The sequence below is a fragment of the Bison bison genome, unplaced genomic scaffold, assembly GCF_000754665.1.
Source record: "Bison bison bison isolate TAMUID 2011002044 unplaced genomic scaffold, Bison_UMD1.0 scf7180017864090, whole genome shotgun sequence".
Classification (NCBI taxonomy): domain Eukaryota; kingdom Metazoa; phylum Chordata; class Mammalia; order Artiodactyla; family Bovidae; genus Bison; species Bison bison.
The window spans coordinates 188,444-212,473 of NW_011494662.1; the positions used below are offsets into that span (position 1 = coordinate 188,444).

The 24,030-nt window shown below is 42.1% G+C and overlaps 1 protein-coding gene across 3 annotated transcripts in view; it reads right to left on the bottom strand.

Annotated features, from left to right (window-relative positions):
* Positions 1–24,030, bottom strand: part of TAF5L (TAF5-like RNA polymerase II, p300/CBP-associated factor (PCAF)-associated factor, 65kDa) — a 31,319-nt gene that overhangs the window by 2,828 nt on the left and 4,461 nt on the right. The window contains exons 1-4 of one of the 3 annotated variants that reach the window (XM_010838108.1): positions 22,031–22,066; positions 16,927–17,071; positions 13,678–13,782; positions 6,264–6,988 (exon numbers count right to left, since the gene is read on the bottom strand). In XM_010838108.1, the coding sequence (XP_010836410.1) occupies positions 6,264–6,988; positions 13,678–13,782; positions 16,927–17,068 (972 nt within the window). In that variant the 5' untranslated portion in view covers positions 17,069–17,071; positions 22,031–22,066. Of the gene's footprint in view, positions 1–6,263; positions 6,989–13,677; positions 13,783–16,926; positions 17,072–22,030; positions 22,067–24,030 lie in introns of those variants that run through there. The other 2 variants (XM_010838107.1, XM_010838109.1) reach the window with 2 other exon arrangements.

Genomic DNA, 24,030 nt, shown 5'->3' on the forward strand with positions numbered 1-24,030 from the left:
CCAAGCATATTCTATGGGTTCAAATCTACTTTCCTTTCATTCTCTTGCAGACAAGCTCCTTACAACTGCAACTATCTCAATCCTGGAATTCATAAAGTCAAATGAGTTTCAGTTATACACTGGAGGAATAGAGTTAAGATGAAGCTTCCTGAACCAAATGGGCCTTGCTGGCTTAGAAATAAATACCTTTGTGAGCCTTTGTACAGAAAAAAGCCATCCTTTTAATTTCTATTTGAAAACTATTAAATTAAAAATAGAATGAATGCCTCCAACGTATATATTTTTGAGAAATGAGAAAATAAACATTGATGTTCATGGATATTCAAAATGGCTATTCCAGATAATCAACATTGAAAACACATAAGCATTTGGGAGCTTAAGGTTCTACTGAGCATTACCAAGAATATTAGTAATTTTCCTTTCCAAAGAGGTTACAATAATATTTTAAAATTTCAGGAATGACTCACTGCTCTACACCAGAGTTTATTGAGGCGTAAGACGTCTTCGTTTGGAGCAGGAAGTCCTGGCAGTGGGTCCTGCCTCTGAGTGCTCAGGGGCAGAGACAGGAGGATGCACTGGGAGGCAGGTGGACTTCTCAGGGGCCCCATGACTGTCCTGAGCCTGTGTAAAGTGCCTGTTGACTCTATAAACCAAGAAATCAGGAAACGAGAATAGTCCTGCAGGCTAGCCCTATCAACTCCCTGCCAGGACCACAGCTTAAAATAGTTTGGCCACATTTTCTTCTGTGGCTCAGCCAGCCCCACAATGGCCTCAGTGCAGTTGAGCTGAAACCCTGAAACAAGCAATGGGTCACCCAAGCCTGACCACACAGACCCCTCCCATCCCTCCCACGCTAATAGGACAACACCCCAAATGTTCTACAACTGTCTAACCCCGCCCCCCACCACAGTAAATTCTACCCCAGATGCATCCCAAATATGAATTTTTAATTTGTAAAATACATTCATGTAATAATAAACTGTATTATATACATTATAAGATATGCTTAAAATAGAAATTTTAAAAGAACAAGAAAAAACAGCTCTTTGAATAGTACAGTCTGCTGATGCTGCCTTAGACCAAGGAGCCCTGAGTCTGCTTCTGGACTAGTGTGTCCCCAGTGCCCTCGTTACAGCGCAGTGAGTCCTAGGTCAGGGTGCTCTGGGATCTGAACACGCCTTGGGTTGTCTCCAATAAGCTACCAATGGAGCCGAAAGAAATTAAATATGGCTGGCCTTGGGAGTGGGTAACACCTGGAAGCAGGTGAGACACTGCTACTGTGTGAGCAGACAGCAGCCTGATGGAGGAGAGAAAAGGTGGCTGCTGGGCAGTGTAAATGGACATGTGCTATATGTGTAAATACACAACGGTTTCCAAGGCTTAAGACAAAAAGGCAGAATGTAACAGATTTCATTAAAATTTTGAAAATATTGCTTATATGCAGAATGATAATATTTTGGCTACAATGAATTGAAAATACATTATTAAAATTAATACCAACTACTTCTTACCTTTTTAATGTGATGACTAGAAAAACTTAAATTACACATACGGCTCACACTATATTCCTATTGGCTAGCATAGATCTATGACAGTCTGGTACACAAACTACAGAACTGAGTATTATTGACAACACTGACTTTACTTTTCAAACTTAAAGATGACCAGGTTGGGGCAGAATGACCAGACATTAAATGAACTGAACACAGGAGCTGCACTGCTGGGCTGAGGTTGCAGGGAGGCTGGTGTCCTATCCACATAACTGGAAAGGAGGGCAAGTTCTCCTTTTTGGTCCTGTGGTTTTATCATGCTGCATAAATATTAAAAATATGCAAGTGACAATCGACAAGCTCTCTCCGTTGTCCGGTATGGCGCAAAGTGGGAGAGAATGGAAACTGTAATCAGAAATCTTCCAGCAAACAAAAGCCCAGGACCAGACGGCTTCACAGTTGAATTCTACCAAAAATTCAGAGAAGAGCTAACACCTATCCTACTCAAACTCTTCCAGAAAATCACAGAGGAAGGTAAACTTCCAAACTCATTCAATGAGGCCACCATCACCCTAATACCAAAACCTGACAAAGACGTCACAAAAAAAGAAAACCACAGGCCAATATCACTGATGAACATAGATGCAAAAATCCTTAACAAAATTCTAGCAAACAGAATCCAAACAACACATTAAAAAGATCATACATCATGACCAAGTGGGCTTTATCCCAGGAATATAATATCTGCAAATCAATTAATGTAATACAACACATTAACAAACTGAAAAATAAAAACCATATTATTATCTCAATAGAAGCAGAGAAGTTTTTGACAAAATTCAACATCCATTTATGATAAAAACCCTCCAGAAAGCAGGAATAAAAGGAACATATCTCAACATAATAAAACCTATATATGACAAACCCACAGCAAACATTATCCTCAATGGTGAAAAATTGAGAGCATATCCCCTAAAGTCAGGAACAAGACAAGGGTGCCCACTCTCACCAGTACTATTCAACATAGTTTTGGAAGTTTTGGCCACAGCAATCAGAGCAGAGAAAGAAATAAAAGGAATCCAGATTGGAAAAGAAGAAGTAAAACTCTCACTGTTTGCAGATGACATGATCCTCTACATAGAAAACCCTAAAGACTCCACCAGAAAATTACTAGAGCTAATCAATGAATATAGTAAAGTTGCAGGATATAAAATCAACACACAGAAATCCCCTACATTCCTATACACTAACAATGAGAAAACAAAAAGAGAAATTAAGGAAACGATTCCGTTCACCATTGCAACAAAAAGAATAAAATACTTATGAATATATCTACCTAAAGAAACCAAAGACCTATATATAGAAAACTATAAAACACTGGTGAAAGAAATCAAAGAGGACCAAATAGATGGAGAAATATACCGTGTTCATGGATCAGAAGAATCAATATAGTGAATATGAGTATACTACCCAAAGCAATCTATAGATTCAATGCAATCCCTATCAAGCTACCAACGGTATTTTTCATAGAACTAGAACAAATAATTTCACAATTTGTATGGAAATACAAAAAACCTTGAATAGCCAAAGCAATCTTGAGAAAGAAGAATGGAACTGGAGGAATCAACCTCCCCGACTTCAGGCTCTACTATAAAGCCACAGTCATCAAGACAGTATGGTACTGGCACAAAGACAGAAATATAGATCAATAAAACAAAATAGAAAGCCCAGAGATAAATCCATGCACCTATGGACACCTTATCTTTGACAAAGGAGGCAAGAATATACAATGGAGAAAAGACAATCTTTTTAACAAATGGTGCTGGGAAAACTGGTCAACGACTTGTAAAAAAAATAAAACTAGAACACTTTCTAACACCATACACAAAAATAAACTCAAAATGGATTAAAGATTTAAACATAAGGCCAGAAACTATAAAACTCCTAGAGACATAACAAAGGCAAAACACTCTCCGACATAAAATCACAGCAGGATCCTCTATGCCCCACCTCCCAGAATATTGGAAATAAAAGCAAAAATAAACAAATGGGACCTAATTAAAATTAAAGGCTTTTGCACAACAAAGGAAACTATAAGCAAGGTGAAAAGACTGCCTTCAGAATGGGAGAAAATAGTAGCAAACGAAGCAATGGACAAAGAATTAATCTCACAAATATACAAGCAACTCCTTCAGCTCAATTTCAGAAAAATAAATGACCCAATCAAAAAATGGGCGAAAGAACTAAACAGACATTTCTCTAAAGAAGACATACAGATGGCTAACAAACACATGAAAAGATGCTCAACATCACTCATTATTAGAGAAATGCAAATCAAAACCACAATGAGGTACCATTTCACGCCAGTCAGAATGGCTGCTATCCAAAAGTCTACAAGCAATAAATGCTGGAGAGGGTGTGAAGAAAAGAGAACCCTCTTACACTGTTGGTGGAAATGCAAACTAGTACAGCTACTATGGAGAACAGTGTGGAGATTCCTGAAAAAACTGGAAATAGAACTGCCATATGACCCAGCAATCCCACTGCTGGGCATACACACTGAGGAAACCAGAATTGAAAGAGACACGTGTACCCCAATGTTCATCACAGCACTGTTTACAATAGCCAGGACATGGAAGCAACCTAGATGTCCATCAGCAGACAAATGGATAAGAAAGCTGTGGTACATATACACAATGGAGTATTACTCAGCCATTAAAAACAATACATTTGAATCAGTTCTAATGAGGTGGATGAAACTGGAGCCTATTATACAGAGTGAAGTAAGCCAGAAAGAAAAACAGCAATACTGTATACTAATGCATATATATGGAATTTAGAAAAAAGGTAACAATAACCCTGTATGCAAGACAGCAAAAGAGACACAGATGTATAGAACAGTCTTATGGACTCTGTGGGAGAGGGAGAGGGTGGGATGATTTGGGAGAATGGCATTGAAACATGTATATTATCATATGTGAAACAGATTGCCAGTCCAGGTTCGATGCATGAGACAGGGTGCTCGGGGCTGGTGCACTGGGATGACTCAGAGGGATGGGAAGGGGAGGGAGGTGGGAGGGGGGTTGAAGATGGGGAACGCGTGTACACCTGTGGCAGATTCATGTTAATGTATGACAAAACCAGTACAATACTGCATAGTAATCAGCCTCCAAAAAAATAAAGTGGAAAAGAAAATATTACTGATAAAATGAAAAAAAAAGTGGGAGAGCAGTCCTGCTCTCCACTCCGCCTGTCTCTACCACAAGGCGGCTGCCGGCAGCAGGGTGACAGAAGCAGCAGTGCTGGGCCATCAAACAGATTCCCGAGGCCAATCAAGATTACCTTCCAGTACAAACGGCAGAAGCTGAGGGCAGTGCTGTAAATCCAGCTGAATTGGGGGTAATTTTATGCTTACACAGAAGATTTTGGTTATTGCTCTTTTTTAAAAAATGAGATAAAATTCACATATTATAAAATTCAGTGGTAGCTGGGGGGGATCTTAAAAATTTTTATTTTAATCTAATGTTCTTTCTATCTTTGCAGCTATCTTTCTGCCTTTGCTATCTTCCTTTATATTATTTTTTAATGCCTAGACTAATCCCCAAACCAGTATCATATCATCAAAACTAGTAAGGTCAGCAGAAATAATTTTTCTAAATAGAAAATTCAGAGTAGATGAGGGCAGTATCCCTCACTGCATGTGAAGAGCCCCCAAGAAGCTAAAACTGTCCCCAATGAAAAGAAACTTGATAATTCAAATATGCAATGAAAAGTATTCTGGAAGGCACTACAGATTGTAGAAATCAAAGTTTGTGCATCAGAATTTAGATTCTTTATTCATGATAACAAACTCCTCTAATTTTCCTCTCTCAGCTTCAAGAAGCAAAGACTCAAAGGCCATGCTAACTGGAAAATGACTCAGAAAACAGGAATAGGTAAAAAAGGCTGACTTTATACATCCAATATTCTTGACATCGTATCAGCAACTGGAAATTAACTTGGGTGACTTTTTAAAAAAACCCTTAACCTTTCAACCTAGTGCAAAGAATTTTCTATCCAAAGTAAGCTGAGTCTGAGCTACCTGAATTCCAATGGTGATATGACAAAGGTATTCATCCTGCAAATTCTGAGGCACCACTCTCAGGCAAGGTGAACTCTGTGAAGTTCCATGTCTATTTCCCTTTGCCCTCACTTTTTCTGAACCAGTGCTTCTCAGTGACCTGAAACTCAGGCCACTAGGCCTGCCCTTTCCAATGACCACCCCCAATCAAAGCAAACAAAATCATTACACAGACTGCTGGACGAAAACAGGGCACCCTGGGAGAAGTCAGAGGACTGCACTGCTGTGAAAGGCCAAGGGCACCCAGGGTTGGGGGGAGGGGAAAGACAAACCGCATCCTAGTTTACCCTTGGGAAACAGCAATATACCTTTTGACCCAGTAAACCTACTTCTGATTACTTATATATGTACACATGCACACTCACACACATAGCTAAAGGTCTTTAGGCTCAGCAATGGTATCCACATTTCAGGTAGTAATACATACTGACCATTCCTTAATGATGTTCAGCTCATATTAACATTTCCCTCTTGGCCAAGGTTGGCCATTAGCAGGAATTCACTGGTTACAGGTTACTAGGCATTAGTCTGGCATTAGTTATATTATGAGGAATATAATGAAGTCCATTTGCTGTAAGATCTGTCATGTTTGGTAAGAATACTCGAAGCACATTAGTAAGGCAGGTTCAGGGAAGAAAAATCGATATGCCTACCTCCTCCTCTAGGAAATCACAAGCCAAGTGGATGCGGGACACATCTACTTGATGGGGTTCGGACTTTAACTTCTTGGAACGCAGACTCCACAGTTTTATACAGGAGTTGTCAAAGCCTGCTGCGAGCAGCTTGCTGTCCGGGGAGACCTCTGCAGTGTTCAGCAGCTGCTCTGTGTTGTAGAAGGCATAGAAGTAGATGGTGGTGAGGGAGGGGGGGCCGTCCTTGACGCGCTTGATGCTCTCCTGCAGGAGCTCCAGCGCGGCCTCATTCTGCAGGATGGGCGCTGGCATGTCGGCGGGCTCCAGGCCGCCACCCTCGCCTCGGAAGGAGCCACCACTGGTGTAGAGCTGGTAGTCTGTCCTCTTGGCGGGCTGCACGTCCAGATGGATGTGCCAGGCGAGGATCCTGCACAGCGCAGTGTTGTTGTCACTCTGGAGGTAGCGGAGAAGGTAGTTGTAGCTGTCTTCCTGCAGACGAACCACGTATTTGTTGTCCAGGAAGGCTCGCAGCCGGAAGTTAGACAGGATGTCCTGGATGGTCTGAGTGGTCTGGAGCTGCTCGATAACATCCTTCTGGCTGGCATTCTGCAGAAACATTCCATGGAAGCGGCTGTAAAAGCTTTCCACTGTGCTCTTCGGACTGTTCTGGATCAGGGTGAGATGGAGGTAGACAAAGAGAGGGTAGAGGAGAGGCATCACTTCATGGCTGTGCTGGGAGTCAGAATCTGTAAGGAAAAACAAGTGAAGCCTTTATAACCAGCATGGTCTCCTGTGGAGCGCACAGTCCCCTTCTGGCCAGGACCCTACTTTCTGAGGCTATGGATTGAAGCATAAGCCCAACACAAAATTCTGGAAACTTGAAGCCGAAGACTTTGGACCAAGGAAGGAAGATCAGACCCAGAAGGCCAGCAAACCTGGAATTTGATGCCCAGAGGCTAAACAGTGTGCCTCTTCTCACATACATTCAAAGGAGCTTGTATCCAGGCCTTTGGGTTAGTATTTTCCCCAATGTATTAGCGTTGCTTAAATTGGGATCTCAGGCCTTGCAGAGACCTTACGTGGATTCTGGGGAGACCGAGTTCTTCACAGAAACTTTAATTTGATAATTTAAAAAGTAAACACAGGTAAATTCAGAATTATCTGGATAGTCTTTAGCAAGTACTGGCATACAGTTTTAGTGCTCTCATCTCCTGCAATAACATCAAAGTTCTTAGTTTAGTGGGTTCACTTACACATACAGCCCCCTGGTTGGCATGTCCCAATGCTAAGATGACATTGTTCATCCCTAAGTGTCTCACACCTGTCAGTGTACTTATTTTGATTTTGTTGGTTAAAAAGGACAACTTCTCTTTGCAGTGATAATTTATAAGAGGAATATTTTCATGTCATTAAAACTAAATAATTTACCAATGTGAGACTTAAACACCATGAAACCACATGACAAAGAATGTTCAAATAAGTGTCCAGTTTTGTCACAGGCTAATGAGAATAGCACAGAGGTGTGTGTGTGTGACACCTAAGTGAGGGAGGGCAGAGAGCCGTGACAGAGCAAAGGTTCCACGGCCACGTGGACAGAGGCAAGTGGCCAGCAAGGAGGGACGCCTGTGCACCAGCACCTCGGGGCAACAGGGGAACATCAGCCCTCGGTCCATGTGGAGCTGCTGCTGCTAAGTCACTTCAGTCGTGTCAGACTGTGTGTGACCCCACAGACGGCAGCCCACCAGGCTCCCCCATCCCTGGGATTCTCCAGGCAAGAACACTGGAGTGGGTTGCCATTTCCTTCTCTAATGCATGAAAGTGAAAAGTGAAAGTGAAGTCGCTCAGTCGTGTCCGACTCTTAGCGACCCCATGGACTGCAGCCTACCAGACTCCTCCGTCCATGGGATTTTCCAGGCAAGAGTACTGGAGTGGGGTGCCATTGCCTTCTCCGCCATGTGGAGCAGTGAGCTATTTATGGCAAAATCCATCTGTTACATTCACTGGCTAATCTGAACTTTATTTTTTGTGATTTTACTTGTACTTTATTTGTAAATGAGTTTAGGTTCAAACAAAATAAAGGAAGCATAAAAGTTTCATATCTAGTGTAATGTCTGTATGTACCTAAGTAAATTAATATAAAAATGCTTTAAGTTAGCACTTATATAACATTCTGATATTTTCTTTTTTTATTCCATGGAAAGGAATCCAGACCTGTCTCAAGACTCAGGAATACTGAATTAGGGCACTTATCTCTCTAATCAGAAGGGAGATGATTCCAGCATGTTACCTCTGTTTAATGCTCTATTTCATCTTACCACAGGTGAATTAACTGCATAGTATGTGCATTTAAGGATAAACATGCCCCCACTCAAACGCATTCTTAGAAGATGAACTTCAATTACAGCGATCCCACACTGAATCAGGGCTGCTGCCCAGCTGCTGTAGGCTCCTGCCTCTGAGCCAACAGGTGCAGGGTGCTCTGGTGCTGGCCCTGGGTGACTGAGCCTGACTGCCGAGAGGAAGCTGCACTGCTGCTCCACAGGGGGAAAGGAGAGCGTGTCTGCAACAGAGGAGGTCACTAACGGCATCTTAGTGCTACCATCCCTGAGGTGAAGGTGAATAAACAAATGCAGCAATCCAACCAAGGCAGGACTAGTAGTGGCCCAGACCCTTCAGGAACGAAGGTTTGTGTCATCCCACCATGTAAAGAACCAGGACCAGCTGAGGTGCTAACTAAAGGTAAAAGCAATACTGAATAGGGAGTAGAAAAAGGTAGTTAAAGACCAGCTATGACCATGTGACCAGTTTCAGACCTCAGAACTGTACCTATCATGAGTACTCCTCCTTATTATGAACATGTTGGTGTGAGTATCTGTACAGAAGCAAATACCTTTGTTTCCTTTCTTTTCTTATCCCCTTACCATAGAATATAAGTTACACTGACTTTGCATCATAGTATTTACTCCTTTTTTTGGCTGTGCCACATGGCATGCAGGGTCTTAGTTCCCTGACCAGGGACTGAACCCATGTCCCCTGCAGTGGAAGCACAGAGTCCTGACCACTGGACCACTAGGAAAGTCCCTGTATCACAGTATTCAAATCACGGAGTTTCAAGAAGAGTAAACATTACCTGTGGACTTCGTTTCTTCTTCTGAGAAAGTGACTGGGGAATTCTTGGTTGTTGTTCAGTTGCTAAGTCTTGTCTGACTCTATGTACCCCCACAGACTGCCAGACTTCCCTGTCCTTCACTATCTCCCACAGTTGGCTGAAATTCATGTCTGTTGAGTCAACAATGCAATCTAATCATCTCATCCTCTGCTGCCCCCTTCTCCTATTGCCTTCAATCCTTCCCAACATCAGGGTCTTTTCCAATTAGTCGGCTATTCGCACCCAGTGGCCAAATATAGCTGTACCGAGTGTTAGGCAGAATTATGACCTTGTTAATCATCTTTATTTGGAGATTAATTATCTTTTAAGAAGTTGGGTATGGGTGCCAAGTTCAGTGGGTAGACTTATGATGGTTAATTTTATGTGTCAATGAAGCTAGGACACAGTGCTTAGGTTTTGCGTCAAACATTCTAGATGTTTCTGTGAAGGAAATTTTTTAGATGAGATGAACATTTAAATCAGTAGACTAAGCATAGTGGGTTCCCCTCCATATGTGGGTGGGACTTATCCAATCAGCTGAAGGTCTTAGGAACACAAAGAGGAGAAGAGGGAATTCTGCCAGCAGACTGCTTTTGGACATGAACTGTGGCTCTCCTGGGTCCCAGTCTGCAGGCCTACCCTGAAGATTTTGGACTTGTCAGTCTCTGCAATCATATGAGCCAACTCCTTAAGATAAATCTTTTTCTTTATATATACATTCCATTCTGTTGGTTCTGTTTCTCTAGAGAACCCTGACTAATACAGATTTTGGTATTTCTTTGAATACTGTAATTCTTTAGAAGACCTCTGGAAAATTTCAATCTCAAAATACTAACAAAAAGATTCAATTTTATCAATTAGACATTCAATATGTTCTATTGGGGTGAAGGGCTGTTTTCAACTCCTTACAATCTTAAGTTTCAGGCTTATTTTTGAAAATGAGAGGTATTTTAATTTACTAAGCTCAGAATAAAAAAAAAACACAAAACACTAGCCATCTAGAAATAGGGATGCGGTACTTTAAAAATTCCCATCAACATATCTGGAACAAGGTGAGATTAACTTGAAGTTTTAGCTCAATTTTAATCTTGTTCCCTTGTAATCATAATATACACCTTATGTTTTACTGAAAGGACACTAAGTCAAACAAACACCAATTCTCATTCCCTGGCCTTTCTCCACAGGGTTGGGCCTTCAGACACAACCCAACACCTTCCTTTGTTTGTAGGCAGCACCACTGACCTGACCCTTCCCATCCATGCCTGTGAGCTCCTCTTCCTACCTTGCTCTTCAAAGGCTCACCTCACTTTAAGGAACTAACACTGCGTGTGTGGCTTCTATGAGCCAGGCACTTACACCCAAACTGTATCTAAGAGTCCCAGGTATCTGCAGGTTCAGATCAGAGTGACTGACTCCAGTCTATGCTCTTCCTACTGAGTGTCTTAGAGAAAAGGCCCTCAACAGGTGAGCTCACAGAACCTCTCACCCCATAGCTTCTAGAGAAGAAACATGTTGCAGGTGCTACAGCCTTGGTACTCACTTTCTCCATTATTTCCTTTAGGATTTTTCATCTCCTAGCCTTTAATTTGTACTTTCCCATAGCTGATGCTGAGTTATGTACCTTACATGCTATGCAGCAGGATGCCATCATCCTAACCATTTAAAAAGTAAAACCTGACTTATTTCTGCCCAGTATACCTCCCCCCACCCCCCACTCCAAGCCCGTCATTCTCAGCTCTCCCTCCGTTACTCCTGGATATCTCACCTTGACGATAGAACTATGGACTCAAAACACCGCTTTCCACTTCCGCAGCCCTGTCTCCCTGCTCAGGGCCTCTGTGCACTTGGGCTGGCCTCCATCGCCCCGTTAACACACACTCTGTCCACTGCTCCCCTATCCACAGTCACACCCAGGCCTGTCTCCATCACGCAGGATGAAGGTCACACGTCTAAGCCTGTGGTCAAATCCTGCCTCCATTCTGTCTTTATCTTCAATCTGAAAGCCCATTTTCAACAAAGGGCTTCTTCAAGGTTCCTGAAAACATAATCACCACCTCTGCCACTCTGTCCATGCCTCTGCACAGAGCCCGAATCCTTCTACTTCTCTTCCACAGATGTCTGAAATCCAAGTGCTAATGTAAAGCCTACCCTCCTAAAGAAAGCCGCCTCTAACTGCCACACCCCAATCTCTCTCTCCCTTCACTTCAAATGCAGACTCAATACCCCACGACTGGTTCCATACTGGTTCATGAAAACACTTCCCCTACTGTCACATTTCATGCAAAAACTGTGACTTTTAGCCCTCTTAGGATTAATCATCAATTCAGATTAATGACTATATGTTATACTTCTATCCTGGGGCTCAGGAGATAATTATTCATTTGATTTGGCTGACTACTCTTCAGAGACCTGATGGTAGAGAAAAATGTTCCAGGAAAAAGCATTCTGTAAGGAAAAACCATATATATTCTCCCTTTCAAAATAACCTGTGACCAAGGACTGAAGAATTAAATTATAGACAAACAGGCAACTTTCTCAGTTTTGAAACAAGATGAGAAATTACACAGGAAAAGGCTAATAGAGACTATCTCAGTGACAGATTTGGAGCTTCCCAAGTTGTCTGGCTCCGTCATCAGAGGGCAGGCCCCCCACCAACACACTCTACTGTTCCCCCTAGCCCCAGTGCAATCAGTGCCTCATGTACATACAGTCTGAATGGATGCAAGAGAGGGGCTAAATGAGGCCAGGCATTTCTTTCTAAACCAACTTCCTCATCACTAGATTGATGAGGGAACTCATCTAGAAAGGGGAAATCATAGCTGTATTTTAAAAACCAAGTGAAATAATTTTCTAAAAACAGATTTTAAAAAAATTTAAAAATTGCTTAAAGCCTCAAAAACCAATGCCAATAGTTAAAAATATCTCATCTCCAAGTTCTTGCTTACCTCTGATTGAAATTCTTTTTATAAATCCAGTTTTTCTTTTTTTATCTTTAGCCGACACAGAAAGCAACTAATCGCTGTTCTCAGAGATTTAACATTCATACGATATAATGATCTTACTGGAGTTTCTTTCTTTACAGTTTAAACATAATAGATTCTTTTTATTAAACTGTTAATCTTCACAATTTTTTAATTTCTGTAACAACTGAACAGACTATTCTCTATTTATGAATCCCATCACTCAACATCTGTGAAACTGATAAGATAACCCTCTCTAGGGTTTTATTTTGTAACCTTTATCTCCTGAAACATACTGGTCATTTTGCCCAACTACAGAATGCAGGAAATGTGGATTCTTTGCTTTAAAACACTAGCCACTATGAGGGTGAAGTAAAATTAGAACTCTCAGTGTATAATCAGGTATATTATTTTTGGTTTATATACTTGATTGCTTACTAAAATTATTAACTCAAGGATTGTTCAAATAAGGAAAGAAAAATAAAAAAACTTCAAAGTATTTGAACTATAATTTTCTACTAACCAATACGTGGCTAATTACTCTCCATCTGTTGAGGACAGAGAAAGTTTTGTATTTCTTGTACCTCAAGATGTTTTGTGTAAGGAAAGTACTCAACAAAAGACTTTGATTAATAACCAGAATTAACGTAGTCACTTTTATTGTAATCATCTTTCCAACATTAAAATTATAATCAGTTGTCTTAGGACTAGTCAAAATCACTTGGTTTTGTCTTTGAATAGCCTTGTTTATGCTACATATGAGGAACTAAAGGCACCAACAGGCTACATGACTTCATTTTTAAAAGTGACAAAGTCAAACAGTGAATTATGAAACCTCATTATAATTAATTCTACTGGTTCTGTATTTCCACGGTTATTACACCACCCACAAACTGGTCTAAATTACAACTTTTAAATTTTATGTTGCTGATGCATGAGTATTATTACTCTCTTGCACTTTTGGAAATACGGGAAAAAGGCCATTTTGAGATGTACTATCTTACTGGCAGTGATAGCAACGTCCATTTCACATCCGCTGCATGTAAGGAGGCATCCTTACAGGGCTGACTGAGCCTCCACTTATTCAGCACAAATCACAATCACTGTGCTGAAGGCCATGTACTAGTGAATAGCATGCTCAGAGCCCTTTAACCTCCTGATTTAACTCTCTCAGGAGTTCCAACAAACTATAAGTTTGAATACAAGACTTGTGTTCAACTACCTTTGGATCCCTGGCACCTAAAACATAGCTGGAACACAGCAGGTTCTGAGGGAAATGTGCATCACCCCTTTTTGATAAAAAAGGGTGCTGGTGCTGAGTACTTACCGGTGAGAAAATTCCGCAGCCGTCCGAACTGTACTTCATATTGCTGGGGCTCTGCCTGGCAAGGGGCTGCGGACACTATGTTGGCACAACCAGATTCTGATTGGACTACAGAGGAAGAGACAGACAAGACGCGTACAGAAAGACAATCATTAGCCTAAAATGTGGCAGGATGGGTGGCAGCTGGTGTTGAGGGGCATCAGTAGCATCGGGCATCTTAGTACATTTTCAAAGGACATTGGGGCTTCTGGTTAAGTATGACTGACACATCTACCTGCCCTTCCTGACACCCAGTGACGTGACAGCAGAGGAACAAAAGGTATAAAGCACAGGATACACAAGCTGGATGAGAGGAGAGGTGCAGAGACTCATGAAAGACTCCTCTGGACGCATCTGAGCCTAGGACCTGGTACTGCACCATCATGTGCCCTGGGATGGGTCTACCTTCAACCTTGGTGCTGGACATTCAGGGGGCCCTTTCAATCTGGAAATTTACATCTTGCAATTCTGAGAAATTTTCTTGAATCATTTTGTTGACTCTCTCTTGTGTTTTCTTCTGGGACTCCTACAATTTCTAGATAGGCTTCCAGAACTGATCCTTTAACCTCTCCCAGATTCCATTTTTTATCTTTCTGCTGTACTCTCTGGAAGGCTTTCTCAACTTTCAACTCTTCTACTGATTTTTCAGTTGTACTGTCATGTAAGTACATGTACATACATAAATACGTGGTTTTGAACTGTGGTGTTGGAGAAGACTCTTGAGAGTCCCTTGGACTACAAGGAGATCAAACCAGTCAATCCTAAAGGAAATCACACTGAATATTCACTGGAAGGACTGATGCTGAAACTGAAGCTTCAATACTTTGGCCACCTGATGCGAAAAGCCGACTCGTTAAAAAAGAACCTCGATGCTGGGAATGACTGAAGGCAGGAGAAGGGGACGACAGACATGAGTTTGAGCAAGCTCCAGGAGTTGGTGATGGACAGAGAAGCCTGGCGTGCTGCAGTTCGTGAGGTCACAGAGTCGGACATGACTGAGCAACTGAACAACAACAACACAAACATTTGAACGTTCTTTTTTCTCTCAAAATAGCATTCTCTTGTTTTAAGACTATCAGTGATGGTATTTCTGAGGTTTCTCTTCTTTCTGCTGTTTGTTTTCTCCAAGATGCTTCTCATCATTTCTTTTCACTTCCATTTTTCACGTGAAATAGATCAGTTTCTTTCAAGGTCTGAACCAACAGTCTCTAGTTTTCTGAAAGTCAGCATCACAGAGCTGATAAGAACTCTGGGCGTGGGTTTATCACCCAAGAGGACGTGGATGGCATCTTCCTGGTGATGTCTTTAGGTCTCTTTTGTTGGGCAGGGCGGATTCACCAGGGACAAGCGATAGTTAATCACTTTCCTGGTCAGTAGGTGCTTGGCTGCCAAAGTTCTCAGTAATGTGAGGAGGAAGAAGGCTGGAATCTCAATACTCAGGATGTAAACATATACTTCATCACCATTCTGTGAGTTCATGCTTTCCAAAAAGAAAAGCAAAGTTCTCCTACCCTTTTTTCTGGGGGTGGGAACCTCAGGACTGGGAAAAGGTGGCTGGGGACTGAGGAGCCATCTTTAGCAACAATCTGGATGAAACACTGACACACATGTAATTAAGCACGGATGTAATTTATGCAACAAGGAAGCAGAGTCATGACATACAACACACGGAGATGGAGAGATGGGTGAGAAGAATCAGTGTCCCCTATGAAACTCAAGAGACTTGATGGAAGACTGCACATGTAGGAACAGCCTCCTTCTCCTGCTGCCCCTCCATGAGGAAGCCAGTCTTGAGTCCTTAGTCACAAGTGCTCACCACATTCTCCCCTCACTCTTCTGAGCCTTTCAGCTCAGGCTGTCCTCACTTCAGACTGGATCATACCGTAGCCTTCTGAGTAGCTCCCCTGGTTCTCATCTGGCCCTTCCTCGGTTAACATGGACGCCAGAGTCATCTTCCAAAAATCCACATTTGGTACCTTGGATGCTCCCCTTCAACTCTCCCCCTGATAAGCTCCTAATGATTCTTTGGAAACTCAGCTCATTCTTTCTATGATTTACTGACCCCTGACTATATGCTGGGAACCACTAGACCTTTTGGGAAGCCTTTTTGACCTGTTGATCTACCTGTAAAGAGTATGTTCTTTGTTTTCATGGAGGCTGAGCATCCCCCTCACAGGACTCACCAAGTCACTCTCCCACGAATGCTGATTTACCTGCCTCATTTCCCGACTATAACATGAAGCACCTCAGAAGCCAGGATCAAGTCTCAACTCTCTCTAGAACTTCTCAGCACCTGGCCACTGGCAGGCCTTCAAGATGGTCTGCTGAATGCAGACATAATTATTCGGATTACTCAATTAAATTATTCAGGATAAAATTTTATGGTCATCACATTTCATGCTTCTCACTTTTCCTGGCAATTTTCTAGAATTTCTCCTGATATGCCATTATATCTAAATCAAGACAACTGAGAACACAAATTTTACAGTGGTTGCCCTACTGTCTATCAGCAGCAGCACAGGTTCCAAAGAAGACAAGGCAGCAGGCGCTTACCCAAGACTGTGATGACAAGCTCAGAAGGACTTACTCATGTCTGGTACACTGGCCATCTTACTAGAAACAGTAAGGCATTGAGGAATCTATTCCAAGTCCATCACCTGGCCCCTCCTTTGTCAGGGGAACCCATCTGAGTCTGAAGGTGAGGGAGAGTGAGTGAGTCTGACATGGAAGACAAGGAGGCAGATGCCTGCTGGGCTTCTTATGAGGAGCCAGGGCTGAGCGAGAAGGCACTGTAATCTCAAGCTTCACCATTGGCCATTTAAAGACACTTATAACCAATCTAAAAGTACTGCAGGAAAAATTTCTCAAAATTTTTTCGAAAAAATCCAAATCCAATTTCAAAACAATTTCAAACAACAAAAGCAAAAACACATTGTAAGTCTCAGGAATATGTGTATGATGCCAACACTTCCAACCACTTCCCAAAGGACTCATTCTGGAGAACCTAGCCTTCCATGAATGAGGTCCAGGTGAGATGGGAGGGGCCCATGCAAGAGGAAAGAGACGACCCTGGCCCCGTTCAGGGAAGGAGAAAGTTGCACACAACATCAGGAACAGCTCAAAAGCCCTGGGATTCCAAGGGAGGGTGTGTTATGATGGGTTTTCAAAGAGGCACTTGGGCCAGCTGCTGCCTCTGGGAGAAGGGCAAGGTACCTGTGAGGCTGGCGGCCATCTCCTCAGTGCTCTGCGATAGCCGCAGGCCTTGCTTCAGCGGACCGTCTGCATCCCCGTACTGCCGGCGTTTGAGGTAGCAGGACACGGCCATCTGGATCTGCTCCGTGCGGACCCGTTTCATGACCTGTAGGGGAGTCACACGGACAGCTGGATGTCATGCATGGGTAGGGGCCATCGAGCCGACTTGAGGGCCTTCATGACCAACCTCATGGTCTCTCCCACCTTATATACTGTCCCAATGACCACCTGGCCAACTTCAATCATGGAAAATGAGAATACCCTAGATATTAGGTTGGTACAAAAATAATTGCAGCTTTTGTGTTGTTAAATTTGCTGTTTTATACTGGAATACATTTTTAAATAAATGTGGTTATAACCATTCAATATCACAGTAATCCAAGTCTATGTCCCAACCAGTAACGCTGAAGAAGCTGAAGTTGAATGGTTCTATGAAGACCTACAAGACCTTTTAGAATTAACACCCAAAAAAGATGTCCTTTTCATTATAGGGGACTGGAATGCAAAACTAGGAAGTCAAGAAACACCTGGAGTAACAGGCAAATAAGCAGGGCAAAGACTAATAGAGTTTTGCCAAGAAAATGCACTGGTCATAACAAACACCCTCTTCCAACAACACATGAGAAGACTCTACACATGGACATCACCAGATGGTCAACACCAAAATCAGATTGATTATATTCTTTGCAGCCAAAGATGGAGAAGCTCTATACAGTCAGCAAAAACAAGACCAGGAGCTGACTGTGGCTCAGACCATGAACTCCTTATTGCCAAATTCAGACTTAAATTGAAGAAAGTAGGGAAAACCACTAGACCATTCAGGTATGACCTAAATCAAATCTCTTATGATTATACAGTGGAAGTCAGAAATAGATTTAAGGGCCTTGATCTGATAGAGTGCCTGATGAACTATGGACGGAGGTACATATGAACTACAGACATTGTACAGGAGACAGGGATCAAGACCATTCCCATAGAAAAGAAATGCAAAAAAGCAAAATGGCTGTCTGGGGAGGCCTTACAAATAGCTGTGAAAAGAAGAGAAGTGAAAAGCAAAGGAGAAAAGGAAAGATATAAGCATCTGAATGCAGAGTTCCAAAGAATAGCAAGAAGAGATAAGAAAGCCTTCTTCAGCGATCAATGCAAAGAAATAGAGGAGAACAACAGAATGGGAAAGACTAGGGATCTCTTCAAGAAAATCAGAGATACCAAAGGAACATTTCATGTAAAGATGAGCTCGATAAAGGACAGAAATGGTATGGACCTAACAGAAGCAGAAGATATTAAGAAGAGGTGGCAAGAATACACAGAAGAACTGTACAAAAAAGATCTTCATGACCCAGATAATCACAATGGTATGATCACTGACCTAGAGCCAGACATCCTGGAATGGGCCTTAGAAAGCATCACTACGAACAAAGCTAGTGGAGGTGATGGAATTCCAGTTGAACTATTTCAAATCCTGAAAGATGATGCTGTGAAAGTGCTGCACTCAATATGACAGCAAATTTGGAAAACTCAGCAGTGGCCACAGGACTGGAAAAGGTCAGTTTTCATTCCAATCCCAAAGAAAGGCAATGCCAAAGAATGCTCAAACTACCGCACAATTGCACGCATCTCACACGCTAGTAAAGTAATGCTCAAAATTCTCCAAGCTAGGCTTCAGCAATACGTGAACCATGAACTTCCAGATGTTCAAGCTGGTTTTAGAAAAGGCAGAGGAACCAGAGATCAAATTGCCAACATCTGCTGGATCATGGAAAAAGCATGAGAGTTCCAGAAAAGCATCTATTTCTGCTTTATTGACTATGCCAAAGCCTTTGACTGTGTGGATCACAATAAACCTGTGGAAAATTCTGAAAGAGATGGGAATACCAGACCACCTGATCTGCCTCTTGAGAAATTTGTATGCAGGTCAGGAAGCAACAGTTAGAACTGGACATGGAACAACAGACTGGTTCCAAATAGGAAAAGGAGTTCGTCAAGGCTGTTTATTGTCACCCTGTTTATTTAACTTCTATGCAGAGTACATCATGAGAAACGCTGGACTGGAAGAAACACAAACTGGAATCAAGATTGCCGAGAGAAACATAAATAACCTCAGCTATGCAGATGACACCACCCTTATGGAAGAAAGTGAAGAGGAACTCAAAAGCCTCTTGATGAAAGTGAAAGTGGAGAGGGAAAAAGTTGGCTTAAAGCTCAACATTCAGAAAACGAAGATCATGGCATCCGGTCCCACCACTTCATGGGAATTAGATGGGGAAACAGTGGAAACAGTGTCAGACTATTTTTCTGGGCTCCAAAATCACTGCAGATGGTGACTGCAGCCATGAAATTAAGAGACGCTTACTCCTTTGAAGGAAAGTTATGAGCAACCTAGATAGCATATTCAAAAGCAGAGACATTACTTTGCCAACAAAGGTTCATCTAGTCAAGGCTGTTTTTCCTGTGGTCATGTATGGATGTGAGAGTTGGACTGTGAAGAAGGCTGAGCGCCGAAGAATTGATGCTTTTGAACTGTGGTGCTGGAGAAGACTCTTGAGAGTCCCTTGGAGTGCAAGGAGATCCAACCAGTCCATTCTGAAGGAGATCAGCCCTGGGATTTCTTTGGAAGGAATGATGCTAAAGCTGAAACTCCAGTACTTTGGCCACCTCGTGCGAAGATTTGACTCATTGGAAAAGACTCTGATGCTGGGAGGGATTGGGGGCAGGAGGAGAAGGGGACGACAGAGGATGAGATGGCTGGATGGCATCGCTGACTGGATGGACGTGAGTCTGAGTGAACTCCGGGAGTTGGTGATGGACAGGGAGGCCTTGCGTGCTGCGATTCATGGGGTCGCAGAGAGTCGGACACAACTGAGCAACTGATCTGATCTGATATAACCACATTTTTATAAATGTGGTTATATATTATGTTTTAATGACATTTTCTCACATTATTTTTTTTTTGCTAATGACTTTATTACTTGCTGTTTATATTTATTTTAGACTGTGGAAATGAGGTGTGACAAAGTTCAAAATGGGTCATAAAGCAGTGGAGAAAACTTGCGCCATCAACAACGCATTTGGCCTAGGAACTGCTAATGATCAATTAGCTAATGTGGTGGTTCAAGAAGTTCTGCAAAGGAGACAAGAGCCTTGAAGATGAGAAGAGTAGTGGCTGGCCATCAGAAGTTGACAACGAGCAGCTGAGAGCAATCATTGAAGCTGATCCTCTTACGACTACACAAGAAGCTGCTGAAGAACTCATTGTCGACCATTCTACAGTTATTCGGCATTTGAAGCAAATTGGAAAGGTGAAAAAACCTGGTAAGTGGGTTCCTCAGGAGCTGACCAAAAAAAAAAAAAAAATCATCATTTTGAAGTATTGTCTTCTCTTAATATACACAACAACACACCATTACTCAATCAGATTGTGATGTGGGACAAAAAGTGGATTTTATATAACAACCAGTGATTGTTTTATATAAATATATATATATTTATTTTATATATGTATTATTTATTTATATATATATTTATACGTTTTATATAACCAGCTCAGTGATTGGACTGAGAAGCAGCTCCAAAGCACTTCGAAAAGCCAAATTTGCACCAAAAAAGGGTCACAGTTACTGTTTAGTGGTCTACTGCCTGCCTGATCCACTACAGCTTTCTGAATCCCAGTGAAACCGCTATATCTGGGAAGTATCCTCAGGAAATCGATGAGATACACTGAAAACTGCAATGCCTGCAGCCAACACTGGTCAACAGAAAGGGCCTAATTCTCCTCCATGACAACTCCTGACTGCAAGTCATACAACCAATGCTTCAAAACTTCAATGAATTGGACTACGAAGTTTTGCCTCATTCGCCACATTCACCTGACCTCTCGTCAACCAACTACCACTTCTTCAAGCATCTTGACAACTTTTTGCAGGGAAAACGTGTCCACAACCAGCAGAAGGCAGAAAATGCTTTCGAAGAGTTCATCAAATCCCAAAGCATGCATTTTTATGCTACAGAAATAAACTTTTTTCTTGTTGGCAAAAATGTGTTGATTGTAACAGCTCCTATTTTGATTAATAAAGATGTGTCTGAACCTAGTTATAATGATTTAAAATTCACGGTCCAAAACAGCAATTATTTTTGTACCAACCTAATAATAAAGCCCCACAGGGAGAATGGTTACATGTATATGCATGGCTGTTGGCTTGAGTCCCTTTGCTGTTCACCTGAAACTATCACAACATTGTTAATCGGCTATACCCCAATACAAAATGGTTAAAAAAACAGAAGCCCCACAGATTCCCCCCACAAACTCCATTTAGATCAGTGTGTTTACATTTCAGTCATGTTGCTTACCTCTTTCACTCTTCATCTATAACACCAGGTACAGATAAGCATCAGAATAATAAGAGGATATGTATACATATTAGAAAATTTCTCAGGAATTCTTTTAATTTTATTCTTGGCTGTGCTGGGTCTCCGCTGTCTTGTGTGAGCTTTCTCTAGTTGTGACAAACAGGGGCTACTCGCTATTTGAAGAGCACAGGTTCTCACGGCAGTGACCTCTCTTGTTGCAGAGCACCAGCTCTAGGGCACATGGGCTTCAGTGGTTGTGGCTCTTGGGGTTAGATGCCCCATGACACATGGGTACTTCTTGGACTAGGGATTGAACCCACATTCCCTGCACTGGCATGTGGACTCTCAACGGACCACCAGGGAAATCCTGTCATGAATTCTTATAAGGGAGGAAATGCAGGGGTAATATTCAAACTAATTTGAGGTGGTAATTCAAGCTAGTTTGAAATTTCCCCTTCAAAAGGACTATCTTCCTTCACTGCTAAATTTATGATCAAGAAGGACAGAAACTCCTTGGACTTCCCTAGTGGTCCAGTGGTTAAGACTATGCGCTCCCAATGCAGGGGGCCCAGGTTTAATCCCTGGTCAGGGAACTAGGGGCTTCCCTGGTGGCTCAGATGGTAAAGAATCTGCCTGCAACGCAGGAGACCCGGGTTTGATCCCTGGGCCAGGAAGATCCCCTGGAGAAGGGAATGGCAACCCACTCCAGTATTCTTACCTGGAGAATTCCATGGACAGAGGAGCCTGGTGAGCTACAGTTCATGGGGTCACAGAGAGTTGGACATGACTAAGTGACCAACACTTTCACTTCAGGGAACGATTCCACATGCCATAACTAAGACCTGATCCAGCCAAATACACACGCGCACGCACGCACACACACACACACACACACACACAATATCAGGAACCCCTGATGCTGCTATTGGCCTCAAACACTCCTCTGCCTGAAGTGAAGAATACTGCAGTCCAGATGAACACTGACAGCTGGATGAATTTTCTAGGTTCACTCCAGTGATGTAAAAAATATTTTCTTCTTCAGAATCAAAACATGGTGTCCACTCTGGAATGCAAACAACATTATCCGTACACAAGTGATTGTCCCCATCAGGGTAACTTTCTCTAAATCAAGAGCTTCTAATTTTTTTGTCTGTATGTGGAAGATGTGTTTTTGATAATTTATTTGGATATGTTTAAGTTTTCAGTTTCAATTATAGGCATTGGACTTCTCTTTTGTGATTTCCTCCATTTGTTTTAAGATTTAAAATACCTCATATTCCAAAAATCTGTTATTCTTTAAATATTAAAAAATTTATCCATATATAATTTTTATCCATTGAAATTTCTTTCACTGAATAACTAAATAACTGTTTTATCCAGATACTGCACCGAACAAGCTGTTCCAAAATCACTGACAAATAATCCTTGCAAACTGATTCATGTTGACTCTTTCAAAACATAATCTGAAGATTTTTTAAAACATAATCTGAAGATTGACTTTTCAATTGCATAAAAGTCATACAACAGAACAAACAGTAAAGGCTGGAGATATGCATATACAAAAATACATATATTTATATACAAATATAAAATGTTGCTGCTGCTGCTGCTGCTAAGTTGCTTCAGTCGTGTCCGACTCTGTGCGACCCCATAGACGGCAGCCCACGAGGCTCCCCCGTCCCTGGGATTCTCTAGGCAAGAACACTGGAGTGGGTTGCCATTGCCTTCTCCAATGCAAGAAAGTGAAAGTGAAAGTGAAGTCGCTGAGTCCTGCCTGACTCTTAGCGACCCCATGGACTGCAGCCCACCAGGCTCCTCCATTCATGGGATTTTCCAGGCAAGAGTACTGGAGTGGGGTGCCATTGCCTTCTCCGACAGATCATTCTAAGTAGCATCTAAAAACCTAAGGTTTTTCATTAATCATCATGATTAAATACTCTGTGGAAATATAAATCATAGCTTAAAAATATATGAACCAGACTATTCTCGGTTTTGGTCATACATGATATAATTTTAAAACTTGCAGAATAACTAAAAGCTGTGCTCTTTCCCATGGAAATAATATGCCACAAGAATAAGGCTCACAGCTGGGGGCTTAGGAAGCAATGTACAATCTGGGAGGGGATAGGGTGGAGCAGAAATCATACAGTCTGGCAGCCAGATGGCACTAGAAATTGATCTTCTCTAACATCAGCTGAGACCTCCATAAAGTCCCAGAAGTCTTTTCTTGTCAATTACTTTCTTTTCCCATAGCTTCCTACCCCCAGCCACTCCAAACCTGCAGCAATCTCCTTACTCAGCCAGCCAACATCAGCGAGCTGTTTACTTAGACTTAAGATTCCTCAACTCTTGTCAAATCTAAGTCATTTTCCCCTTATTATCTTTACATGGTTTCCAGGATGCTGAATACGCCACCTCCCATGCAAGCGTGTCTTCTGGCTCCCCTCTTCCATCCTTCAAACAAAACCAACCAAACAAGCAAAAACTAGTGGTCATCTTCTCTTGGCTCCCCCAACCTGACCTCTAAACGGTCTTCATCTCCTTCTATTCCAGACAGGATTCTGTCTTGTAGCCACTGTGTTACATCCTCACTGCTGCTTTTTGACAGCACAAATCACTTCTCACCTGGACTATTCCAATACCCTCCCACCTCTAGGCCTACCTCAAACACCCTTTTGAAGGTGGTCAGAGAAAAAGACAAATCTGATTATGCTACTC